We start from the raw sequence: 25,862 nt of genomic DNA on the forward strand, positions 1-25,862 counted from the left end.
TGCTCTCCACTTGCAGTGCTCAGGCTTCCCGTTGGCATGGCTTCCCGTTGCAGAGCACAGGCTCTAGGCACATGGGCTTCAGTGGTTGCAGCTTGCGGGCTCTGGACACAGGCTCAGTAGTTGCGGTACACAGGATGAGTTGCTCCACCGCACGTGGGATTTTCCCGGCCCAAGGATTGAACCTGTGTCTCCTACATTGGCAGATGGATTCTTTACCACTGAGCCACCAGGGAAACCCCCTCTGTCCGCTGATATCTTTGATTACTACATTATCCACTTATCACCTTTTTTTCTACTCCGTTGTGTGTTTTTTTTTTTTTTTTTTCCTGTTCTGTCCAATCAGTTGCATAAGCATAGAAACTTATGGATGTTTACATATCAACCTACGTGGTATCATCGTAACACATGCAAGAATGTAATAACTGTGGATTTTTGTTTTTCATATTCACCCAAAGTCCACAGTTTAGGGTTCACTCTTAGTGTTGTAGTGTCTGTGGATCTGTACAAACACAACATGTAACCACAATTATAAGATCATACAGAGTAGTTCACTGCCCTAAGTTTATCCTCCCCGTTCATCCCTACCTCCTCCCAGCTCTTGGCGACCACTGATCGCTTCCTGTCTCCATAGTTTTGTCTTCTCCAGAGTGTCCTATACTTGGAATCATAGTATGCAGCCTTCCAGATTAGCTTTTTCACTTGGTAATATGCACTTAAGGTTCCTCTGAGTCTTTTCATGGTTTGAGAGCTCATTTTTTCTTATCAATGAATAACATCACCTCAATATAATATAGTTCGCTAGTTCATCAGGACATCTTGCTTGGTTCCAAGTTCTGGCAGTTGTGAATAAACCTGCTAGAAGTTTTTATATACCGATTTTTTGTATGAGCCTCAGTTTTCACTTCCTTCAGGTGAATACCAATGAGCATCATTGGTGGATCATTTGGTTAGAGTACGTTTAATTTTGTAAAAAACTGCCAAAATGTCTTCACAAACGGCTGCACCATCTTGCATTCCCATCAGCAGTGAATGAGAGACCCTAGAGGCCCCCATCCCTCCCACTAAGAATTAAATCTGCAGCCCTCCAGGACTGTCTGACCAAACTTGCTCTAACAGCAAATGTTTAGGGCAGAGAAACTGCTCTGTATGACGCCACAGTGGTGGATGCTGCCAAGTCGCTTCAGTCGTGTCCCACTCTGTGCAACCCCATAGACGGCAGCCTGCCAGGCTCCCCCGTCCCTGGGATTCTCCAGGCAAGAACACTGGAGTGGGTTGCCATTTCCTTCTCCAATGCATGAAAGTGAAAAGTGAAAGGAAAGTCGCTCAGTCGTGTCAGACTCTTCGCGACCCCATGGACTGCAGTCCACCAGGCTCCTCCACCCATGGGATTTTCCAGGCAAGAGTACTGGAGTGGGGTGCCATTGCCTTCTCCACAGTGGTGGATACATGTCATCAAACATTTGTCACAACCCATAGATTGCACTCTGGGAGATGGTGAAGGACAGGGAAGCCTGACGTGCTGGAGTCTATGGGGTTGCAGAGTCGGACACAACTTAGTGACTGAAACAACAACAGATCGCACAACACCAGGAGGGAACACTAAGATAAACTATAAACTCTGAGTGACAGTGATGCTTCAGTGTAGAGTCGTCGGTTGTAACAAATGTACCATTCTGTGTGTGTGTGCATGCGTGTGCGTGCTCGGTCGTGTCCTATTCTTTGCTACCACGTGGACTGTAGCCCTCCAGGCTCCTCCGTCCATGGGATTTTCCAGGCAAGAATACTGGAGTGACTTGCCATTTCTTTCTCCAGGGGATCTTCCCAGGGATTCAACCTGCATCTCCTGCACTGGCAGGCAGATTCTTACTACTGTCCACCTGGGAAGCCCACCACTCTGTGGGGCACGTTAATAATGGAGGGAGGCCGCAGAGCAGGAGTGCATGGCAACTCTTTGTACCTTCCTGCCAGTTTTTCTGTGAATCTAATACTGCTCTAATAAAGATAAAAACAAAACAAAAACAAAAATCTTGCTCTATGGAAAATCAAAAACTTCAGGGATAAAGTAAAGGTATATTTTTAAAATTAATTTTTATTGATATATAGTTGATTACAATATTGTGTTTGTGCTATATAGCAAAGTGAAACAGTTTATATATGTGTGTGCGTGTGTGTCTGTATTCACTCTTCTTTAGATTTTTTTCCCATGTAGGCCATTACAGAATACTGAGTGGAGTTCCATGTGTATAGAGTAGGTTCTTATCAGTTATCTCTTTTATGTATCAGTCAGATCAGATCAGATCAGTCGCTCAGTAGTGTCCGACTCTTTGCGACCCCATGAATCGCAGCACGCCAGGCCTCCCTGTCCATCACCAACACCCGGAGTACACCCAGACTCACGTCCATCGAGTCGGTGATGCCATCCAGCCATCTCATCCTCTGTCATCCCCTTCTCCTCCTGCCCCAAATCCCTCCCAGCATCAGAGTCTTTTCCAATGAGTCAACTCTTCACAGAGGTGGCCAAAGTATTGGAGTTCCAGCTTTAGCATCAGTCCTTCCAAAGAACACCCAGGACTGATCTCCTTTAGAATGGACTGGTTGGATCCCCTTGCAGTCCAAGGGACTCTCAAGAGTCTTCTCCAACACCACAGTTCAAAAGCATCAGTTCTTCGGTGCTCAGCTTTCTTCACAGTCCAACTCTCACATCCATACATAACCACTGGAAAAACCATAGCCTTGATTGATGGACCTTTGTTGGCAAAGTAATGTGTCTACTTTTGAATATGCTATCTAGGTTGGTCAAAACTTTCCTTCCAAGGAGTAAGCATCTTTTAATTTCATGGCTGCAATCACCATCTGCAGTGATTTTGGAGCCCCCAAAAATAAAGTCTGACACTGTTTCCACTGTTTCCCCATCTATTTCCCATGAAGTGATGGGACCGGATGCCATGATCTTCGTTTTCTGAATGTTGAGCTTTAAGCCAACTTTTTCACTCTCTTCTTTCACTTTCATCAAGAGGCTTTTTAGTTCCTCTTCACTCTCTCCCAAAAGGGTGGTGTCATCTGCATATCTGAGGTTGTTGATATTTCTCCTGGCAATCTTGATTCCAGCTTTTGCTTCCTCCAGCCCAGCATTTCTCATGATGTACTCTGCATAGAAGTTAAATAAGCAGGGTGACAATATACAGCCTTGACAAACTCCTTTTCCTATTTGGAACCAGTCTGTTGTTCCATGTCCAGTTCTAACTGTTGCTTCCTGACCTGCATATAGGTTTCTCAAGAGGCAGGTCAGGTGGTCTGGTATTCCCATCTCTTGAAGAATTTTCCACAGTTTATTATGATCCACACAGTCAAAGGCTTTGGCATAGTCAATAAAGCAGAAATAGATGTTTCTCTGGAACTCTCTTGCTTTTTCCATAATCCAGTGGATGTTGGCAATCTGGTTCCTCTGCCTTTTCTAAATCCAGCTTGAACATCTGGAAGTTTATGGTTCACATATTGCTGAAGCCTGGCTTGGAGAATTTTGAGCATTACTTTACTAGTGTGTGAGATGAGTGCAATTGTGTGGTAGTTTGAGCATTCTTTGGCATTGCCTTTCTTTGGAATTGGATGAAAACTGACCTTTTCCAGTCCTGTGGCCACTGCTGAGTTTTCCAAATTTGCTGGCATATTGAGTGTAGCACTTTCACAGCATCATCTTTCAGGATTTGAAATAGCTCAACGGGAATTCCATCACCTCCACTAGCTTTGTTTGTAGTGACACTTCCTAAGGCCCACTTGACTTCACATTCCAGGATATCTGGCTCTAGGTGAGTGATCACACCATCGTGACTATCTGGGTCATGAAGATCTTTTTTGTACAGTTCTTCTGTGTATTCTTGCCACCTCTTCTTAATATCTTCTGCTTCTTTTAGGTCCATACCATTTCTGTCCTTTACCGAGCCCATCTTTGCGTGAAATGTTCCCTTGGTATCTCTAATTTTCTTGAAGAGATCTCTAGTCTTTCCCATTCTGTTGTTTTCCTCTATTTCTTTGCACTGATCACTGAGGAAGGCTTTCTTATCTCTCCTTGCTATTCTTTGGAACTCTGCATTCAGATGCTTATATCTTTCCTTTTCTCCTTTGCTTTTTGCTTCTCTTCTTTTCACAGCTATTTGTAAGGTCTCCCCAGACAGCCATTTTGCTTTTTGGCATTTCTTTTCCATGGGGATAGTCTTGATCCCTGTCTCCTGTACAGTGTCACAAACCTCAGTCCATAGTTCATCAGGCACTCTATCTATCAGATCTAGGCCCTTAAATCTATTTCTCACTTCCACTGTATAATCATAAGGGATTTGATTTAGGTCAAACCTGAATGGTCTAGTGGTTTTTCCCTACTTTCTTCAATTTAAAGTCTGAATTTGGCAATAAGGAGTTCATGATCTGAGCCACAATCAGCTTCCAGTCTTGTGTTTGCTGACTGTATAGAGCTTCTCCATCTTTGGCTGCAAAGACTATAATCAATCTGATTTCGATGTTGACCATCTGGTGAGGTCCATGTGTAGAGTCTTCTCTTGTGTTGTTGGAAGAAGGCATTTGCTATGACCAGTGTGTTCTCTTGGCAAAACTATATAAGCCTTTGTCCTGCTTCATTCCGTATTCCATGGCCAAATTTGCCTCTTACCCCAGGTGTTTTTTGACTTCCTACTTTTGCATTCCAGTCCCCTATAATGAAAAGGACATATTTTTTGGGTGTGTGTTCTAAAACGTCTTGAATAGTTGTAGGTTTATGGGGCTTCCCTGGTGGCTCAGTGGTAAAGAGTCTGTCTGCAATGCAGGAGACCTGGGTTTGACCCCTGAGTTGGAAAGATCCCCTGGAGGAGGGTAGGGCAATCCACTCCAGTATTGTTGCCGGGAGGAGTTTGCTCAGATTTATTTTCCATTGAGTCGGTAATGATATCCAACCATCTCATCCTCTGTCACCCCCTTCTCCTCCTGCCCTCAATCTTTCCCAGCATCAGGGTCTTTTCCAATGAGTGGGCTTTTCGCATCAGGTGGCGAACGTATTGCAGCTTCAGCTTGAGCATCAGTCCTTCCGGTGAATATTCAGGGTTGATTTCCTTTAGGATGGACTGATTCGTAGCATCATTTATTAAAGAAAGATATATTAAATATAACAAGACTCATGACAACCACAGACAGAGAACCTAAGAAGAAGACAGAAAACAAAGATGGGGGCCTGGGAGGAAGAGACATCGCTGTGTGTGTAGGGGTCCGAGAGGGGATTGCTCAGGTCAGCAGGCCTTCATAAGGATCTCAAGATTGGTTTACCAGGAAGAGAGAGAATCCTTTTTTTCTTAAGTGGTAGGAAGCAGCAGTGTGAACACAAGCTTGAAGGCCAGAAGGGATCCAGTGTGCAGAGGGGATTGTGAATGCAGCCAACTGGCTAGAGCAGAGGGTTTTGATTAGGGGGTGAGGAGTGGTGGTGGGGGGGCACGTTTGGAACACGTGGTCCATTTCAGCGCTGATCTGCCCCAGGGGATCAGATGGTGGTATTCATATCCCGGGACTGTCTAGCTGGAGCCCTGGCTCTGGCTGTGTGGCATGGAGGTACTTTCTCAATGTAGCTATTTGTACCGAGCCTGTCACTAGCTCAGCAGGAGGTAAAAATCACTTGACAGTCTCTCCTGGCTCTCACCCATCCAAAGCCTGAGAGAGTGGGGGTGTCAGAGTGGGTGGGCGCTGGGGGGAGGGCGTGCTTAAGAGCTAAGCATTCAGTGAAGGGGAGTAACGGGCACTGAGAGGCTTGCCCACAGTCCAGAGCCACCCGTGCCAGGCGGACGGGCCCCCACGGTGGGGCCCCTGGGCTGCACGCTCCTCAGGGTTGGCTTTTCACTTTCACCGTATTTGGTTCTGTATGGAAATCTCTCTCGCACTCTCTTGATCTCGTTTTTTGCATGCACACACATATGCATAATTATTACCAAAAAATCACTTTAGAATGTAAACTCTCAGCTATAAGATCCTTCTCCTGAACAAAAAGCTAGAAGTGAGCGCGCTTCTGTTTGTTCCCGATTACATGGGAAACAGGAACCACTCGCCACATGCAGTACCTATTAAACCCATCTGACTTCTAAAGGTGAGAACGATAACATTTTGGATTTCATTTTTGTTTGTCCTCAGAGTCTTGAGTTTGGGCCAAAAACCCAGGCCCTGGATGAATGCGCTTCAGACCTCACTTTTTGTCACGAGGCCAAGTGGACTTGGGAGAGAGGGTGGAGCTGTCTGTTCAGACATGATTCTTAGTTTTGCCCTTTGCCTCTGGAGCCAGGGCCCTGGCCCACATCCAGCCGCACGATGGGAAGATTATGGTATTTTCTAGGTAATTTTAAGGAGCACAAACCCAAAGTAAAGTCAGGTGGTTTCAAGCCTGCACTGAATTTTTCATGTTAAGGATTTGTCCTGATTTGGGTTTTCAGCAGAGCTGTATTTTGAATGATGAAGGGAGCTCTATTCTTCTGGAGACAGGCATGTTTTGGTTGTTTGCTAATGACCTCTGGTTTTGCTTATGGGGAGTTTCGTTAACAAATGGAAATGTAGCAAAATAAAACACTCTCTTCCATACTTTCTTTTTTTTTCCCTCTTCCTTTTTCTCCTTTATTTAAACAATGGGAACACTTGCAATAAACTGTCAAAACCAGGCTATAGATATTAGTTATTGTAGCATCGTTAATACTGTGTAAAAATAAATTAGTCACTTTGGCAATCAAACACATTCTTGTGATCTGCCGTCGGTGCTTTTAAACAGAGCCTTCCCTTCCCCGTTTGATAGATGCTATTGTTAAGAGAAGGGGCTGTGGAGATGCATTCAAAAATTCTTTGAAAATTTTCCAGCCTCAGGAACCCATTATGCAGGAGTTAGCCTTTAAAGGAGACTGAAAATGAGTGGGCTTTCCAGATGGCTCGATGGTAAAGAATCCATCTGCCAATACAGGAGACACAGGAGATGCATGTTCGATTCCTTGGTTGGGAAGATACCCTGGAGTAGGAAATGGCAACCCACTCCAGTATTCTTGCTTGGAAAATTCCAGGGACAGAGGAGCCTGGCAGACTACAGTCCATGGGGTCACAAGAATAGGACTGAGCACACAGGAGAGCCTGGCAGGAGCCTGCCTGCTCTGGAATTGAAAGGTTAACAACCCGGGAGAGGAGGGCTCTGCCTGGGGACCCTAGTTGCGCTGGCTACCCTGCCTGCTTGCCCTCTCACCCCATCCCTACCTCACCCTCCAAGCTTCATTTCAGGGCGGGGAATAGCTCTGTATTCCGGCAAAAGAAACTGAATCAGACAGAACAGTCGTTTCTGGTTCCCGTTCAGTTGGGTCCCTGCAATGGTTTGGCACATTGGTATTGAGGTTGCACAGCGTTTTCCAGTCTCCATCCTCCCTTGTCCCAGTGGTCTCAGACACATGGCAGAACTACTGGTGTGATATAAGGTGAAGCTGAAAATTAAGAAGAGGCTCTGCTGTCCCTGTGTCTTGGAAGACACAGGGTGGGCCTGCCGTTGCTGACTGCGTGTTAAGTCCACGCAGTGTTCGGTCTTGCGCTCTTGGGGGAAATTCCATAAATTCAGAATTTCAGAGAGTGTGTGTGCCCGTGTGGGTGTGCACTGGAAGCCAAGGAAAAAAGAGAGCCTTCTTTCTCTTTTCCTTGGAGAGCTGCATCAGTTTGCTGGAGTCGCCATAACAAAGTATCAGAGATGGGATGGTTATAACAATAGAAATTTATTTCCTTGCAGTTCCGGAGACTGGAAGTCCAAGATCAAGGTACTGATAGGGTTGTCTTCTGAGACCTCGCTCCTTGGTTTGTGGATGGCCATATTACCCCTGTGTCTTCCCCCCGTGCCTGTCCATATCCAAATCTCCTCCTCTTTTAAGGACACCAGTCACATTGGATTAAAGCCCCCCATTATCTCATTTAACCTTAATCACCTCCTCTTTCTGGAGGCTATATCCAAATAGTCACATTCTGAGGTGCTGAGGGTTAAAACTTCAACAGTGACTTTTGGGGCCAACACAGTTTAGCCTGTGATAAAAGCTAAGCTGTTATGGACAAACAGCTTAACAATAATGAGAGTCTCCTGATGTTCTTACACACACACCCACACCCACACCCCTAGTGCCTGAAGAGTTCTAATCCCTCCACAGCTGGCTCCCAGGGGCAGCAGAGCCTTGAAGGACCCATGGTTGGTGAGGGAAAGTTGCAGGAATAGTCGATGCATTATAGCTAATGTGAGAAGTAAGTTTGTTTGCTTGGGGGTGAGGGGAGCAGTGTTGCTTCCTACAGGACTTTCCTACATTTAATTCCTGATTATTGGCATTTGTGAATGGGATTTTGCATAACAGTCATGGACTTACATTAATAGCTTCATCTTTAAATGCCTGAGTTTATAGCATAGAAATTTCTTCCACAGTATAGAAGTAACATCAGTTGTTATCGCTGCAGTTTTTTTAAAATTAATTTTTATTGGCGTGCAGTTGATTTTACAATGTTGTGTTTTGCTGTATATCACAGTGGATCAGTTATACATATATGCAGTCTTTTTTAGATTCTTTTCCCATATAGGTCTTTACAGAGTACTGAGTAGAGGTCCCTGCGCTGTGCAGTATTCCTTACTAGTTACCTATTTTATGTAGAAGGGTGCACATATCAGTCACAGTCTCCCGATTTATTCCTCCCCTCACTGTCTGCCTTGGTAACCATAAGTCTGTTTCCTACATCTGTGACTCTATTTCTGTTTATAAATAAGTTCATCTGTACCACTTTTTGAGATTCCGTATATAAGCGATATCATCATGTGGTATTTTTCTGTGTCTGACCTACTTCACTCAGGATGACAGTCTCTAGGTCCATCCACGTGGCATTATTTTGTTTTCATGGCTGAATAATATTCCATTGTGTATGTGTGTATACACTGCCCCCCCCCCCCCCATATCTTCTTTATCCATTCCTCTGTTGATGAACTATCCAGGTTGCTTCCATGTCTTGGCTATCGTAAATAGTGCGGCAGTGAGCACTGGAGTGTGTCTATCCTTTCGCTAATAGTTTTCTGCCCAGGAGTGGGATTGTTGGATTGTACGGTAGCTCTGTAGAGAAGTAAGTTTGTTGACCCTGAAGCCAAAGACCCATCTCATCATTATTACTGTGTTCAGAATACATTTACAGACTGGTGCGGGATGGCTAGTCCCTGTGGGGTACTGATTTCAATTCAGGATCTTTTACCATCAATACAACATTCTCTTGTTTCTAGGTATCTCTCTTCTTCTCCAGACAAATAAACATAAGAATATGTGAATGTAAAAATATTTCATGAAAAATTATCTCCCTCTCAGTCAGTCTCTCTCTCTCTTCCTCTCTTCCACCACCCTCCACCCCCACACTAATAGAACTGAATGTTTTAAAAAGAATCTCAGGTACATAGTAGTGTTTTAAGTCCACAGATTACTTTTGTTTGTGTTCAATGAGATAAAATTCATCAGACATTTAATTCCCAATGCCCTGTTCTTATGATACACAGGAAGTACCTAACTGGGTTCCCTACCGTCCCAGCCTACATTTCATATCACCTTCCTCCACAAGAACAGTCCTTCATGTTTGCTATGGTGCCCGTTCTGTACAAACGTGCTGACCCCTTTGCCATGATGGGGTGCTCTTCATCAGAGATAATATTTAAGGTAGCACAGTGAAGGAAAAGGTTCGAACCAAAGTAGCATGCTCGAATAAGAGTCTTAGGAGGATGCTGAATCAAGAACCCATCAGGAAAAGCAGAGGTTCAGTCCCGGGGAGACCAAGAAAGACTCCAGAGCCCAAAGAATCAGGGGAAAGTTCAAGGCTCTGCTCAGAGGTGTCAGAAAAAGATGGGCGGCACCCAGATGTTCCCTGCATCAATACCCACTTTCAGTGCATCTCCTCTGCCTCCTGTTTGCCAGGCTTATTGCCAAGTGTGAGATATGAAGCTCCACAAGAAATGGTCTGAAATACCAAGGATGGTACATCAAAGTGGCAAGGGGGTGGTCTTATGGAATAAGGAAAGCAGCCCTCGACACAAACCCTGGTAACACTAGGATCCTCTTAGAGATCTTGGAGATACTCTGGCCACCTGATGCGAAGAGCCGACTCATTAGAAAAGACCCTGATGCTGGGAAAGAGTGAAGGCAGGAGGAGAAGGGGACAGCAGAGGATGCAATGGCTGGATGGCCAACTCGATGCATGTGAGTTTGAGCAAGCTCTGGGAGTTGGTGATGGACAGGGAAGCCTGATGTGCTGCAGTCCATGGGGTTGCACAAGACTGAGCGACTGAACTGAGATATAGGTGGTTTGTGATTGGATGACTTTAACTATCACAAGCATGTCCAAAAATTTGGGTTAGCTTGCCAAACCAATCAAAGAGCCAACATGCCTGCAGTCTACCTGCAGCCATATTTCCTGGCCACTCCTTGACCAACTGTTATTAGTTTTTTGATGCTTCTCTCTCCAAGATCACTGGTGAACCCCCTAACTGTTGAGTGTGATGGCTTCTTTTTAGTCCTCATCTGGCATCATACTGTCTGCCTAGGACTCATTCCTGCAGCCCTCTGTCTTCTTCCTCACCATCTCTTGTGAAAGATTCTTTGCCATGGACTTCAAGCTTTTCCCCTCTTTAAGTTTCAGACCTACATTTTGACCACCAGCTTAACCTGAGTATCATCTCCAGAGACTCAAATGCACCGTGTTTAATATATAAATCAAATCTTCCAGCCCCACTGTGCCGCTGCTTCTGTTTTCTACAGTAGAAAAGCTGAAAACTCCCACATGAATGTTAGACATCTCTGAACCAATGCCCTGTATATTTATCACTACATGTTTAATAAATGAGTAGCTTATTGCATTAAAAAAAAAGTCTTAACTCTATACCCAAGACCATTCATAACATGTCTTTACCCCCGACTCTATCCAAACAAAAATGATTTCCTATTATTCACAGGACAAATCCTCAGATTCCACAGCCTGTCCCCACGTCTCATCTTCCATCTGGGAATTCCTTGCTGATGTTCACGGCCAAGTCTTTTCATGTTATGATTCTCCCCCCACCCACTGCCTGGCTTCCTTACCATCTATCAAAGTCTGTGCATCTTTCTAGGCGGGTCCCATCACCTGTCCCAGATAATACCTTCCTTGACCACATCAGACTAACGGTAACCACCAACACGCCATCTTCCCAATCTCCGAATTCCTCTGGCTCCTAACATCTGTACCACAGAGTTTAGCACCTGGCTACCTACTTGTTCACTTTCTTTAGTATAAACAAACCAGAAAGCCGGTCTCTTTTCCAGAGATTCACAGACATGGTAAATTCCTCCTTGAGTTTTCCCCAAGAATGTGTCTTTGAGGACATTCTTTCATATTTTTTCCTTTCTTCAGATGGGGAAATCTGCATACCTCCCTGTGACATGATGGGTTTTACCCTTTGTCTTAGTTATCAGGAAATATAGAGCTGATTCACTACCAGATTGTGATAATCAGTTTATCTCAGGATCCTATTAGCTCTCTGTTCACCTGGCTCTGTTGTGTGTTTATTCTTACTTTTGTGGTCTGTTTAACTTGTAAGACAACATAAGTCCTTTTGGAACAATATGAGAAAATGGGCTCCCAAGGAAACAATTTTCTCTTATTACTTCATAATTTTCATTTTCCTACCTGGACTCCAAGTCCTTCTGAACAGTCACATCTTGTCTTTCTATTGATTTCCCGAAGTAGGAAGAATATGGTAGGTCCTCAGTAAGTCATTGTTGATGAATTAATACTTTTGAAGAGCTTAAGTGAAATAATGTATTTTGTTAAGGTAGGTAAGGTTATTTTAAACTCCGATGGAAACATCTCCTTAAAAATTACATAATTCTAGCAGAGGGCCCTGAAGCATGTCTATTTCTGCTAGCGTTTTGTTAAAATGTTTAAAGCATCAGAAGAAAAACACAATAAAAATAAAAAGTTAAAGGTTACAGTAACTTGAGCATAACCCTTAACACAGGGAAGATGATGAACAAAATCAGTAGTTTGCGGCCATTAACACTTCCTGGATGAAAGTGCATTTTTCCCCACAACCCCAAAGCCCTGCTGGCTGCCTCTGTAATAAACATGACCTTCAGGTGGTATCTGACTTATTTTTTCTTCATTTATCCTCATTTTCACCCCTTCTTCCCCTCCCTTCCTAACATAAGGTGGCAAATATTAAAATCAGCCTTCTAGAAAACTACCTATGCTAGTCATCAAATTCTTTTCTTCCCTTTTTGTGGGGGGGGCAGAAGGAGGGGGTTCCGTTTTTTAAGCTCACTCAGGGAGAACATTTGAACTGTGAAAGAAACCACAAGAATGTAATCATCAAGTCACAGCCAGACCTAGCCTGTGTTCCTGCTTCCTGTGCATTTACCCCTGACCCCCCCGCCCCCCCAAACAGTCACCCACCAACACATACCTGTTAAATATTTATACAGGCATGTGTGAATAATCCATAGGAGTACAAACACTTTTGAGACTTAAAATTCGCCCTGCTGACTGGTCTTTATCCCTGTGCAAGCAGGGCTTGCTGAATCCTTTCTTGTCTCTTTTAACCAGAGCAGAAGCGTTCGCCCTTTCATTTCAGTGATATGCCGGAGGGCTTGCCTTCCTCATCCTCCTTCTAAGTGCTAATGTTTGAAGAGAGAGTGAGAATGACAAATAACAGATACAACCATGTACATAATCCATGCTTAGTTGCTCAGTCGTGTCCAACTCTTTGTGACCCCATGGACTGTAATAGCCCAGCAGGCTCCTTTGTCCATGGGATTTTCCAGGTAAGAATACTGGAGTGGGTTGCCATTTCCTCCTCCAGGGGATCTTCCTGACTCAGGGCTCGACCCGTATCTCCTGTGTCTCCTGCATGGCAGGCAGATTCTTTACCCACTAAGCCATCTGAGAAGCCCAGATAATTATGAAATTCAAAGATACCTCCACCCTCACCTCCTGATCTAATCTGCATGTTATGTCTGATGTTGGAAGATAAATTAAAACTCCTCATTATCCCCCAGAATAGCTGTGTTTGGATCAAACCAGGGTAGGTCCATCTAGGGCAGCCTCATGTGACCTCTTAGCCTTGCAAATTGTCCAGAGTTCATCATTAATACTAAGTTATTTTCTCATGCCCATCTCCAATGTCCTGAATCACCTCATCTCATGCTTAGCTGGTATTTCCAGTTTGAACAGACGTTAATTTCAACTTGGCTTAGGCAAAATAAAATAGGTCATCAAATCAATAAAGAGGGTAAGCAGGAAGCCTATCAAATGTATTCTGTCTCTGAAATGAATGTTTTGAACTTCTGCTGTGTGGGATTCTCTGTGCCAATTGGAATAAATACACTGTTTCCACCATTAAAATAAATAAAATTGTCAGCTATCCCACTCTTACATATAATATTTTAAAAAATACATTGCATTTAACACCAGGAGATGCAGGGGTGCAGACCCAGAAAAAAACTTGCCTTGACCCTTTGAAAATGTGCCTTTCTTATGTATGTATGTGTGCTGTGCTAGGACACTTCAGTCAAGTCCAACTCTTTGTGACCCCATGGACTGCAGCCCACCAGGCTCCTCTATCCATGGGATTCTCCAGGCAAGAATACTGGAGTGGGTTGCCATGCCCTCCTTTAGGGGAACTTCCCGACCTGGGGATCAAACCCATGTCTCTGATGTCTCCTGCATTGTCAGGCAGGTTCTTAACCACTAGCACCACCTGGGAAGCAAAATTGAATGTACACGATATACACTGAATTGTTGAGCAGGTAGAATGGGATATTTAATTATTTAGGTGAATTTACCATTAGATTTTAAAGCTGGGTATTTGGGTATATGGCTTCTTGAAAAGAAACAAAATTCATCTAAATGTTGTATTTACTAAACGTAGTGTGACCACTAATGTCAGGTTAGCTCTGAGAACTGGCACGTGTTTACCCTGTAGAATTTAGACATAAGAGTGGAGGGAGAGTCAAGATGTACTCTGTGAAGTGAGAGTGAAAGTCACTCAGTCATGTTTGACTCTTTGCAACCACATGGGCTATTCAGTCCATGGAAGTCCCCAGGCCAGAATACTGGAGTGTGTAGCCTTTGCCTTCTCCAGGAGATCTTCCCAACCCAGGGATCGAACCCAGCTCTCCCACTTTGCAGGCAGATTCTTTACCAGCTGAGCCACCAGGGAAGATATAATCTATGGATCTAGGCTTATGTACATGCCTGCACACCTGCTCAGTCATGTCTGACTCTTTGCGACGCTATGGACTGTAGCTCACCAGGCTCCTTTGTCCATGGGGTTCTCCAGGCAAGAGTACTAGAGCAGGTTGTCATTTTCTTCTCCAGGGATCTTCCCTACCCAGGGATTGAAACTTCATCTCTTGTGTCTCCTGAGTTGGCAGACAGACTCTTTACCACTGTTCCACCTGGGAACTCCATCTAGGCTTATACTTTTATCTTTTTAAATCTTTAAGAATTATGTATTTCTAAATTTATATATTTATATTTTTGCGTGCGTGCTAAGTTACTTTGGTCGTATCCGACTCTTTGTAACCTTATGGACTGTAGCCCACCAGATTTCTCTGTCCATGGGATTCTCCAGGCAAGAATACTGCAGTGGGTTGCCATGCCTTCCTCCAGGGGATCTTCCTGACCCAGGAATCAATTCCACATGTCTTATGTCTCCTGTGTTGGCAGGTAGGTTCTTCACCAGTAGTACCACCTGGGAAGCCCATTTTTCTACATATATATGTGTATTTTATAAATATATATACAAATATACATTACATATAAATGTATTTATAATGGGGAGAGAGTTTGTAAGCCAGGCGCTAGAGTTGGATGGAGGTGGACAGTTTAGACCAGAGTGGAGATGTTCCACCACTGAATCTAGCCACTAACAAAATGCCATTGTGCAGTTTAACCCTAAGTAGTAACAAAGAAATACGCAAAGCTGCTTAAGGCTGCAAGCACCGCTATCCTCGCTTGTCTTTCTAACCTTTAAAGGTACAGCTACAACCACACTTCTGGCTGTGTAGGCCCAGTCCGAGGTCATCCCTCTCCACCAGCATGTCCTAAACATCAGTCTCTACCCATTCCCTCCTCCCTCCTGACACAGTCTCTCATCAACCTGAACGTTATCTGTACAGTGAATGTTTCTTTAACTAGCATCATGTTTGGTGTGAAACCACTCACCCGTGGTAGAAATAGAGTCGGGGCAGCAGTAACCAGGGAAGGTCTCTTTTTAAACTAGCTTGCCTCCTTCTATAGTCACAGAGTCTGTATCAGAGAGAAGCCAGCAGTCCAGAGAATGACCACCCGAATGGTACCAAAGAGCCAACCATCAATTGACACTCTCTGCTCTGCCTGTCCCCCAGTCAGGAGGCAGAACTTACCCAAAGCGCCCTAGCAGCTAAGATGAACCCAAACAGTTCAGTTCAGGAGAGCACCCCAGCTTGAGTGTTTTCACAGTAATTCTCTCCAGGCTTCACTAAAACACCCGTTTTAAAGGCGAACCCTTAAGTGCAGCTGATGTGCATAAAAATTGTGCCTGTGTAGGGAGAAATATACTCCTTTATGAACGAGGGAGGCGAAGCTTGTAGGTTTTTTTCCCGTGACTTTAAACACTCAAATACTAGTCAAAACCTGTGAATATGTATACATTCTTTTATATGGATAATTATCCTCTTTATTGGTGGCGCCTCCTGGATTAGAAGGATTTTTCATGCAAATAAGCAGGAGAGGAAGGTAGTGTAACAAAAAACACCTTTTATGTGGCTTATTCAGCAGAACTTCTACATTTATACAGAGGCAAAGGCTTAATTCCTGGATTTCTAGAGCCTTCTTTCTAATTATTTTATATTAACTAATTCAAATTAAAGTCCTCAGATGTACTTTTGGTTGAGGCGACCAAACAACAAGCAGACTCACTCTACTTAACTCTGTTAAGAATAGCTCAGCCAAAGTGTTTATGCCTGACTTTGAATTTCTCACCATGATAGAGGCAGGTAAAGGTAGGATTTGGGTATCAGGAGTATTGTTACAATGTGAGCCACACAAATTAAGATAAATACAGGCTACTTTGTGCTTCAGGAGGACCCAGCATGTAGTTTGCAAATAATGTTTTCCATTTGGTTCAACAGCACCAAACTTCCCAGCACCTTTTTTTGGGCCAACAGAGTTGGTTTTTTGGTTTGGTTTGTGAGTTTGGATTTGTTTGTATAAGGACTTTCTTTTTATGGTAGAGGCATACATTTTTGTGAGCTTCAAGTTTGGGGGTCCTTTAGTTTTTTTTTTTTTTTTTTTAAGTGATATTGTGGTCTCACATTTTTAATGTTTCCTGGAAGAACTGGCTGGCTATTTAATTACTTCACCAGAACTCACATGACAATTTTTGAAGGACATTTTCTTATTACTTATTGTTTAGTATTATGGTGATGATGATTTTTTTCCCCAACAAGATACAGTTTTCAAGGTAAGATTCCTTGTATTTGCTTTCCTTGTATCTCAGAATAAAAATACAGAAATGCTCCTGTTAGTTGTCCACCCCGTCCGACCTACCCATATGATACCCTCTTCCCTACTCCCCACCCTCCCAAAGAAAGGTTCATGGTTTGGGTCGACATTTCTAAGTTGGCTTTGAAAGCTAATCATTTACAGGCAGATGCAACCTCAAGAACCGCAGTGTTTGGAGGTGTTCGGAGGCATTTTAGCACAAAATATTCCTTTTCATCAGCCTTCAAAAAACTAAAGCCCACTGGGACATCTTGAGCTGTCTGATAAGAGGAAAATAAATCATATAGAGGAAAATAAACACTATATTTCCTGGATGTGACTTTGGTACATTTCTGACATCAGAGATAGAAATGCACCTCTCATGAAATCATTTTATACTTAACTGATTGGAAAAATGTGCAGCTCTCCTCATTGTCAGAAGTGTACTTATAAAATCAAAGCTCAATCTAGAGATCAAGTCTTTATTGTAAAACGTTGATGGATGTTGTAACTGTTCATTTTTGAACAGAGTTCACTACCTGCCTCTTGTATGTAAATTTAATATTTTTTAATCCCTTCTCCAACTGGTCAAATAAATCTTTTATTACTTTTATTATTTCATTTTTTTCACTGAAAACTGCCTTCATATATCTTCGTGTATTTTGATGAAATATGAACTCAAAGTAAAAAAATTGCTGAGATATAAATTCCACAGAACATCAAGGAAGATGGCTTTAATTATAATATGTAGTTTTGAATAACTCGTTGTTAAACGTTCACATGCTTTATTCCATTCAGCTCTTACCACAGAACAGTCATAGAATCACAAAGCCAGTGGGAACCCTTGAGGTCAGTTTCTCCAGATTTCCATCTTACAGATGAAAATAAACTCCAAGGATGCTAAGTTGAAATTTCCCAAGGTCCGTAGTTTTTGCACTTTCTCCTACTTCCTTTTCTGTTCCATCCTCCTCGTTTTATCCCCATCTATCAGATAATATAATTCAATTGGAGTCCTTCACCCAAGGCTATATCGGCATTGAGTGAACTTGAACCCGGATCTTTGCTTTTAGCATCATTTTATTCTACTCTCTAATGCATGGCCTGCTTTAATCTCTGCTGGCTAGAGGGCCATTTCCATCCTTTTTCTTAGTTTGCTGGAGAGAAAGATTTCTGTTAGCATCACAAGATGCTAAGGGTCCCTGGAATTGTAAGGGTAACAGCCTTGGGATTATTAATAACTGATTCAGGAAATGAAACGTTCTGACTGTGATATTTTTAACTCTTCCTATAAGTTACATAATGTGTGCTTAGTAAGTTTGGGTTGAATTGAATGGGATAGCAGCCAGGACTGGTAACAGATCTTCTCTTTCTGTGAAGACTGAAGACCTTCACTGTGTTTCATAGATTTCCAGAGAACAGAAAATGTACTTAACAGCTAGAAAAACCAAAGAACCAACTCCAGTGTCGCCACGTACAACCTCGGGAAAGCTACTGACTTTCCTGAACTATCATTTTCTTTTCTGTAAATACTGTCTACCTTTCAGAGATTTGATGTGAATTAAATTAGGCAATATGTATATAGAGTCAGGCACATGCAAACACCCAGTAATTTCCCCTTCCCTGCCCTTCAACTCTGTCTGGGAGGTGACTGGTGGCCTACTTCTCCACTTCGAGAATCAGGGCATTAAAATCATGCTGATCCGTGTCTGGATATTTCAGCATTCTGGGGGCACAGCCCTGGAAACTTGTCTGGTTGTTACAGCTTTATTTCATTGGCACGTGTCACACATACTGTTGGCTGCGTTAAAAGGCAGTTTTCCTTTTTCTTTTTTTCTGACAGGTCACCAATACCAAGCAGGGCATCAGAAAAGAGAACACACAAGTGAAGGGGTTTTTGCCTAGTTTTTTTTTTCAAGGCAAATTTGATTGTCTTGAAAAACACTTTCTACAGTAACACACAGTGGAATGATATTTACTTTGCTAAGTGGCCTAGTATTTTGCAGAGTAAATATCTAAGATCATCAGGCTTCTGTAGCTTTAATACATACAAATAATGTTACAGGTTCCTCCTCAAAAATCATTGGTCAAATTTGCCCCTACACTTTCCACCTTTTCAAAACTTGTAGTGGTTTAAAACTGGTGCTAATGCAATAGCAAGCTATAACAACTTTGTGGATACAAGCATCTATGTTTCAGAATTCAAAAACAGAATCTTTAGGCCCTAATGCTTTTGACGTATTATATGAAAGTGCTAATATTTCATGATATATATGTAAATTAGGAGATGTTTTATATTAAGTGTTTGAGACAGATTTTCAGTGAGGTTTTCAGCTTACCTTTTGAGTCCCAAATAAGATAGAATGAAAGCTCCTTTATTGAAAAAAACTGCACTTAATGTTCAGAACAGCAGTGCTTACTATTATGAGTGCATCAGCCTGTGCCTATGGCATCTGCTGATCTAATCTTAGGAACTACTGGTTCATGGATGCTGGTTCCCTTGGTACCCTATTAATGCCTTCAATCCTGACCAAGGCTTCTTCATCCTGTAAATTTATCAAGGTTAAAACAAATCCTTTGACAATATAAATCCTCTCCCTTGCCCCAAACATGCACAATCTATAATTTAGAATTACTTGCATAGTGACTTTTAGAATGGAAGATTCAGTCTTGGAGGTAGGAGGTGATAAGGGAATATTAGCATTTCACTACAAGACTATTTAATATGAGAAAATTGGCTTTTGGTCAGATGAACTAAAAGTTATTTCCAGATGTTTAAAAGGTAAAATATCCAAGATATACTACAGTTTTGACTAAGTTTATTTAAAAAAAAGGAAGCCACCAAAAGAGAAAAGGAAAGAAACACTAGAGATTAGCAATGTAGTTTGAGAGAATTAACATATGAAATAATATCAGCTTCTTAGAAAATGCCTGGATGGCTTTAAAGCTGGATGGTTTTCTAATTGAGCAAAGCAAGGACTGTAAGTTAGTTATATATTTATTGACTGTCTGTGTTCATCTGTGTCTACCCCTCTGTATACCCAGTTATCCTATTAGCTAGTTTATTAATAAAGGGTCCTGAGAACTGGCTTTTTAAAGCATGTGTAAATCTTTTCTACTGTTTGATTTTAAGAAAAATGTGTTACTCATATTCTCTAACAAATAGTGACTGGCTAGCTATAAAATCAAGAATTTGGGACAGGAATAATCTTCTACTAAGAGAATTTAATACTCAGAAGCGATCAATGAAGGACTACCTACTTTATCTACCCTGCCTTTTTTTTATATATTAATAAAAAAAAAGATGATGTTATCATATTATTTTACGGTATCACTGGATATTCAGATTCTCTGAAGAAGTAAGTTTGAATCATCTAGTCCAAGCAGTGAGAGAGGATGGGAAAAAGCTACATCAATAGCAAATAGGTGAATAATCTTAGGTCCAAATTAGAGTGCAAATATGGGATAGAATAGCTATATTGGCATAAGAGTTATAATGTAGAGGAGTAAAATACAAAACTATAAAAGTAATGTCCATTTAATTCTTTTTGTGGTCACAGTGTTACATGTTTTTTTAGGTACTTCTTAAATTAAAAATAAGACCACACACACCACCCACCCTACACGCAATGTCTCACCTAAAATCTTCTGTTGCTTTAATAGTCTTACAGCTGTATTCATGTCTCAGCAATGCCAAAGCAAGATAATTCATGGAAGGAGAAATCACTTAGTCACTACCTTAAATTTTTGCATTAGGTTCAGGCTATGGGAGTTTTATTGTCCTCTCACTGATTTTTCCCACTTTGAGTTCATGGAGTCCATGAGCACATGGATTTTGGGCTTTTTCTTTTCCCTCACAGTATATCTTGGGAATTTGCTCAGATATTTGGTGCTGATTCCCCACAGATAGGTTCTTTGAACATTTTCTGCAGAAAGGATTTGCTTGTTCATATTGTGTGTTATCATTTTTTGGTCTTACTACTCTGGCCTGTACAGGCATTCGACTGAGCCCATGAAGAGGGTACAGACAGCTGACTGGATGAAGACATTGGGAAAAAAAAACTCCCATTGTTTAGATTTCTGTCAGAGGATATAAGAATACTTAATTTCTTTTATCTCTAGGGCTTTCATTATCATTTAAATTTCATTTTACATTAATTGATCAGGGATTAGTAAAGCCATTATGCAGAAATTAGAATAAGACAAGCCAGATGGAATGAATAATTCATGAAGTCCAATTACGTTTTATTTCTGGTGTACTTTCATACTTGCCTCTGACTTCTGTGCTATTTTGATGTGACAATATTCGCTGGAAATCAGGAGTGCCATTTTAGTTTATTGTATCCCTCCAGAGGGAAAGCATTTGTATGCAGTAGGGGTGTGTTAATGCATTTCCCCCCAAAACACCGATTTTCAGGGCTCTTAGAAATATTGGGTGAGCTAGAAAATGTGATTCGCCTTCCACGGAGGTTGAGGGACAGTGCATTGAGCCTCACCAATCCACCTGATTTGGGTGAACTGATCCTAGATAGAGAGACCAGAATCTCAGAACCGCAAGATGTTTCACGTGCCCGAAGAGCTACAGATCCCTTTAAAATACGTGACCCCATTCCCGCGCAAAGGAACCATTAAAGTATAAATCTGGCCCCGGAGTCGGATTGGAAGCAGAGCTGCAGCCACGGAAAACGGCCGCTAGGTGGCAGGCGTTGCCTTCCGTGCTAAGGGTTCTGGGTCCCCGCGATTGCCCGGGCTTCCAGAGCCTTCCCCCGCGGGTCTGACCCCGGCGAGCAGAGCACGCCTGGGTTCGGCCCCCAACATCTCGCATCGCGTAGCCCGGCGAGCACCCCGAGTTCCCGGGCCGCCCGTTCACCTGTGTGGAATGTCTCCCACGACTGTGTCTGAAGCCGCCTCCCCGCCCGTCCCAGCCCCGAGCCCCTTAAGAGTCCCTCCCCGCCCCCACCCCCGGTATTTATGTATGCCAGTGGACAGTTCTAGTAACTTTAAAGCTGCGGTTCACCTTCCCGAGGACTTTCATCTCGGGAAGTTTTATGACACTTTGTGAATGTGCAAAGTTTTTAATTAGGCTCGCTAGACAGCCCGAGGCAGCGGCAGCGCCACAAAGTCTTCACGGTCTCTCTGCTTTACAGCACAACAAGCCGCTCTACTCCTTTGAAGACAATGCAGACTATGTGTACGATGTCATGTGGTCGCCCGTGCACCCCGCGCTCTTTGCCTGCGTGGATGGGATGGGGCGCTTGGACCTCTGGAACCTCAACAATGACACCGAGGTGAGCGCAGGCGCCGGACCCGGCGGGCTGGGAGGGGGGCGCCGGCGGCTTCTTTCCGTCTCCCCCCCTCTCTGAAACGGCCTTTTTTGGACAGACCCTCTAATTGCAGCTGTGCTGCCGACCCCCCATTCTCCGCTGCTCTGCAGGGAATTGGCAGATGCATTTGGCCCCAAATCATTTAATCTCACTTCATCCCTAAAACCGTGGCAGAATCCTGGACAATTGACGACCCTTCTTTGCAAAGAGCAAAACCATACATGTTCACGCCTTTCACTGCGGGAAAGGACACTGGGGCATATTTGAGAGTGGTGTTGAAATAACTCTATGGGCAAACACTTGGAAAAGTAAGCTTTTGTGGACTCTGACTTGAGATTGGGCTTTTTAAAAGGGCTATTTGCCAGTGTTTGCTGTTTGCACGATTTGTTTTAAATCCGTAAAAGATGATTCTCTGGACTGTTGATGTTTAGATCTAGTGTCCATTTAATTTTTAGAAGGTAAATAATCCTTGTCTAAGAGGCTGAACTCACCACTTTTATAATAGTTTCTATCTATGAACATGTATATTAAATTCAGTAATTTTTAAAAATATTTTAACATGTCACATTTGGAGTACTTCACAAGTGAAATATTTTTCAAAAGGCAATTAACAACAGGGAAACAGTGTTTTTAAAAATCATGCTGTATATATTCATTTTTGTAAAATTATGTCACATGTCTTATTCCTTTTTTCCACTCAAAATTATTGAGGTGCTGATTTTCAGGTACTAGAGTTTGGGGTGGAGTTTAAAAAGAAACCTGAATATTAAAGGTCCTTCAGTTTAATACAGTAAAATGGTCTGGTCATCAGCTGGTCCGTGATTCAGGGTAGCTCTCCATCAATGAGTGGACAGGTAAGAAGAACAAGTGCTGAAAACTGCGTGTCAAGTGGAGAACAAGGGAGAGGTCTTTTGAAGTGTTGTGAACAGGAAACAGCTCAGCGTTTTTAATTAGGAAGCCTACAGCTGGGGGATGTGAGGAGAAGCGGCTGCCCTGATATTTTTTGGGGAGGGGCAGGGAAATATCCTTCAGGTGTTATTACTGAGTCATTGTATCATACAAGATTATATTCACCGAAAACCACTGCCAAATAGTTGGCTTTTACAAATCTTCCCATTGAACTCTGTTTTTGATTTTTCCTTTTGGCTACCAGAACTACATGACAAGGACAAGAGTTATGTAATGAAGCCTCTTTGGAAATGAAGGGAAGCAGTACTGCAGGGCCCATCATTTCAGACACTGAAACGTTTGTAACATTATTGCCTTTCATGGAAAGGTGCCTACTACTCACAATGTGATGGTTTCCCGAAGTCTTTCATCACCATTGATTAAAATCATATTGTTTCTCTTTGGTAGAATAAACTCATTCACTGTAAACAACCAAAAAAACACAGTTTTCAGATTGATTTAGGAAACAACCCCCCCCCCACCACCACACACACACACACACAATTAGAAATCAGATTTACCAGAAGTGAGTTCAGGTGATACTCAACTATTAATATGATGCAGTGGAGTGCCCTACCAACTCCTTAGTAATTCCTCTGTAACTCTTTTTGTTTAGTTTTGTTTTTTTATCTGCTCTTTAGGTAAAATGAAATAATATCTCAGCATTGCCAAATGTGATTTTTTTCCCCCCTTCCCTCTCTCTAGGTATCAAGAGACAACCACATAAGTCTTTTATAGCTAAGCATTTTAAGAAATCATTACTGGGCATGCAAATCATTTAGTTTTGCGGTGAATGTAGTTCTGCTTTTGCAATAATAGTAGATAACATTGAGCCTGATTCAGATCCAGTAATAAACTGAACACTTTTTAAAACCCTCAAATCATTTTTGTCTTCTCTCAAGTTGAACAAGATTTTTCAAATATTTGTTTGATTAGAAATCAGATTTGTTTAAAAAAAAAAAAAACGCAAAAAACCTGAAACCTCAGTGCTTCTTTGTCGGTGTTCAAAATACAGTGCTTTTTAAACCAACTTATTCCAAGTACTCCTATGCAAGGACAGCTTTTACCTTCCCCTACTGCACTGTTACTGATCTCTACGCAGTGTGGTAAATTATGTGTATATATTCTGTGTTTGCAATTAAAATGATTAAAAACCGTGAAAATATATAAGAAACTGAAATACAAGAATAAGAGACAGTTATGGATTATTTTCATTATCGATTCAGCAACTTTTGAAAACTCATTACTTGTCAAATTAATGAAATATTTTTGTCATTTTCTTCATACATTTCATAATTCTTTTAGCCTGTGTTATAGACTGTCAGTTTCTATTTTTTTACCCCCACCATTTATGATATCGATGAAAAGAAGATATTTTTAAATGGTTAAAATAGAAATTGTTCCAGTTTGCTACATTACTTAATTCTAAATAAATATATAAAATTCTTTAATATGTTTTAGGCATAATTTAAAATGTATCGAAAAATCATTTTATTTTGAGTAATCTTTTGTCATCTTTATATTAAGATTAAATACTTTTTATTCAATTTTTGAGATTGTTCAGAGATAAAATCTGATATTAACCAGCGTTATGAAAAGTGGGAGCCTTATGATCTCCCTAAATTATGGAGTTAAAAATTTTAATTCTGAAAACTATATAGCCGATTCTCAGATTTGTTTTCTGAGTAGCACACGAATGATAAAGTGTATTGACAGAATTATGGCCTATTGCAATTCATATTGTTTTGGCCTTTGAAAAGTTTAGTTAAAAATTCAGTCTACAGCACTGCACAGCAGGTCCCTTTATTGTAGAAATTGTGTATTTAAAAAAAAAAAAAACGAGCTGGGACTTTTGTTTTACATTTTTGCTATCAATTGACATACTGTGATTTAAGCAGGTAAAAGAATTTTTATTGATTTCAAGATTAAATTTAAACATAGATTCTTACATATGATGGAGTTTTTATTGCTATTTTAAAGATAGGTGTTGGGTCAATAATCTCATATAAACAGATGGTTTCAATTCCCTTAATAACAGAACGCCAGCGGGGCAGAGGCACAGGCCAGGTCGTGTTTCCACCCTAAGAAGTCATGTGTATTAGACCCAGGTCTTGAAACAGTGGCATGAGATGATGTTGGTGGCCCTCTTTTCACTATATATTTTTTTCCTTTTTGTTTCAACATTTACCTTTTTTGATGGGCTGTTGTCATTTCCTATTCAACATTCTTGTAGAAAGCTCAGAGAGCTGATCTTTCTATCAGTTATAAACTCCCAAACTTCCAGATGTGAGTTCATACAACTCATGATGAAAGAGGGGTAGACCCACTAAAATTCTTTTTTCCAAATAGTAAGGTTCTTATAACAAATCCTGCAGGTTCCATCTCAGCACCTCCAGTTCACTTTAATAATGATTAATATGTGTAATTATCAACGTTGTCAGATTTCAGGTGCTTATTAAAGGAGGTGTATGGCCTTTTCTACAAGTAAGTGCTCCACTCTGTCAGGGTATCGTCGGTTTTCAGAGTTAGCACTTCCTGCACCTTGGTACTGCTGGGAGGAAGGAAAACAGGGCAGAAAGAGGAAAAGAAAACAGGAGAACTTGAGGTTTTGAACTTTTTCTTCTGAGCATCCCTTCCATGATGAGGTTTCAAGGGATCAATACATTTTTTTCCCCTTGAAGACACTTAGTAATATGACTTATTTTTCACCGTACACCCCATCCCCGCCTTTTATAGTATCCTTAATCTTGGTAAATCCTGAAGTCTCCCTCTCTCCATCAATCCATAAATCAGGACCCAATCAAGAAGTCTCACATTTAGCTGCTGTGTGATGTCTGTGTACCCTGCATAATCCGCACAGATACTTAGGTCACTCCCTGCCCACTGACTATGGCAAAAGACTCCCTCTCTTTTCCTTTTTTGTGAAAGTGTCTCTCCTCTCTACCTCTTAATTCAGTGGAGCATATGATTTAAGAACAATGAATCCTTTACCAACTGCACAAGAGACGTACATTACTTCATGCGCACGCAGGCCGCGCTGACTCATCC

The 25,862-nt window shown here is 41.9% G+C and overlaps 1 protein-coding gene across 7 annotated transcripts in view; it reads left to right on the top strand.

Annotated features, from left to right (window-relative positions):
* Positions 1–25,862, top strand: part of DYNC1I1 (dynein cytoplasmic 1 intermediate chain 1) — a 379,649-nt gene that overhangs the window by 333,962 nt on the left and 19,825 nt on the right. For all 7 annotated transcript variants that reach the window (XR_011566171.1, XM_070787517.1, XM_070787515.1 and 4 more), the window contains one exon: positions 21,690–21,830. Coding sequence is in view for 6 of the 7 variants with exons in the window: in XM_070787517.1 (XP_070643618.1) it covers positions 21,690–21,830 (141 nt within the window). In the remaining variant the exon portion in view is untranslated. The remainder of the gene's footprint in view (positions 1–21,689; positions 21,831–25,862) is intronic.

This window comes from Bos indicus, chromosome 4 (assembly GCF_029378745.1).
Source record: "Bos indicus isolate NIAB-ARS_2022 breed Sahiwal x Tharparkar chromosome 4, NIAB-ARS_B.indTharparkar_mat_pri_1.0, whole genome shotgun sequence".
NCBI lineage: Eukaryota > Metazoa > Chordata > Mammalia > Artiodactyla > Bovidae > Bos > Bos indicus.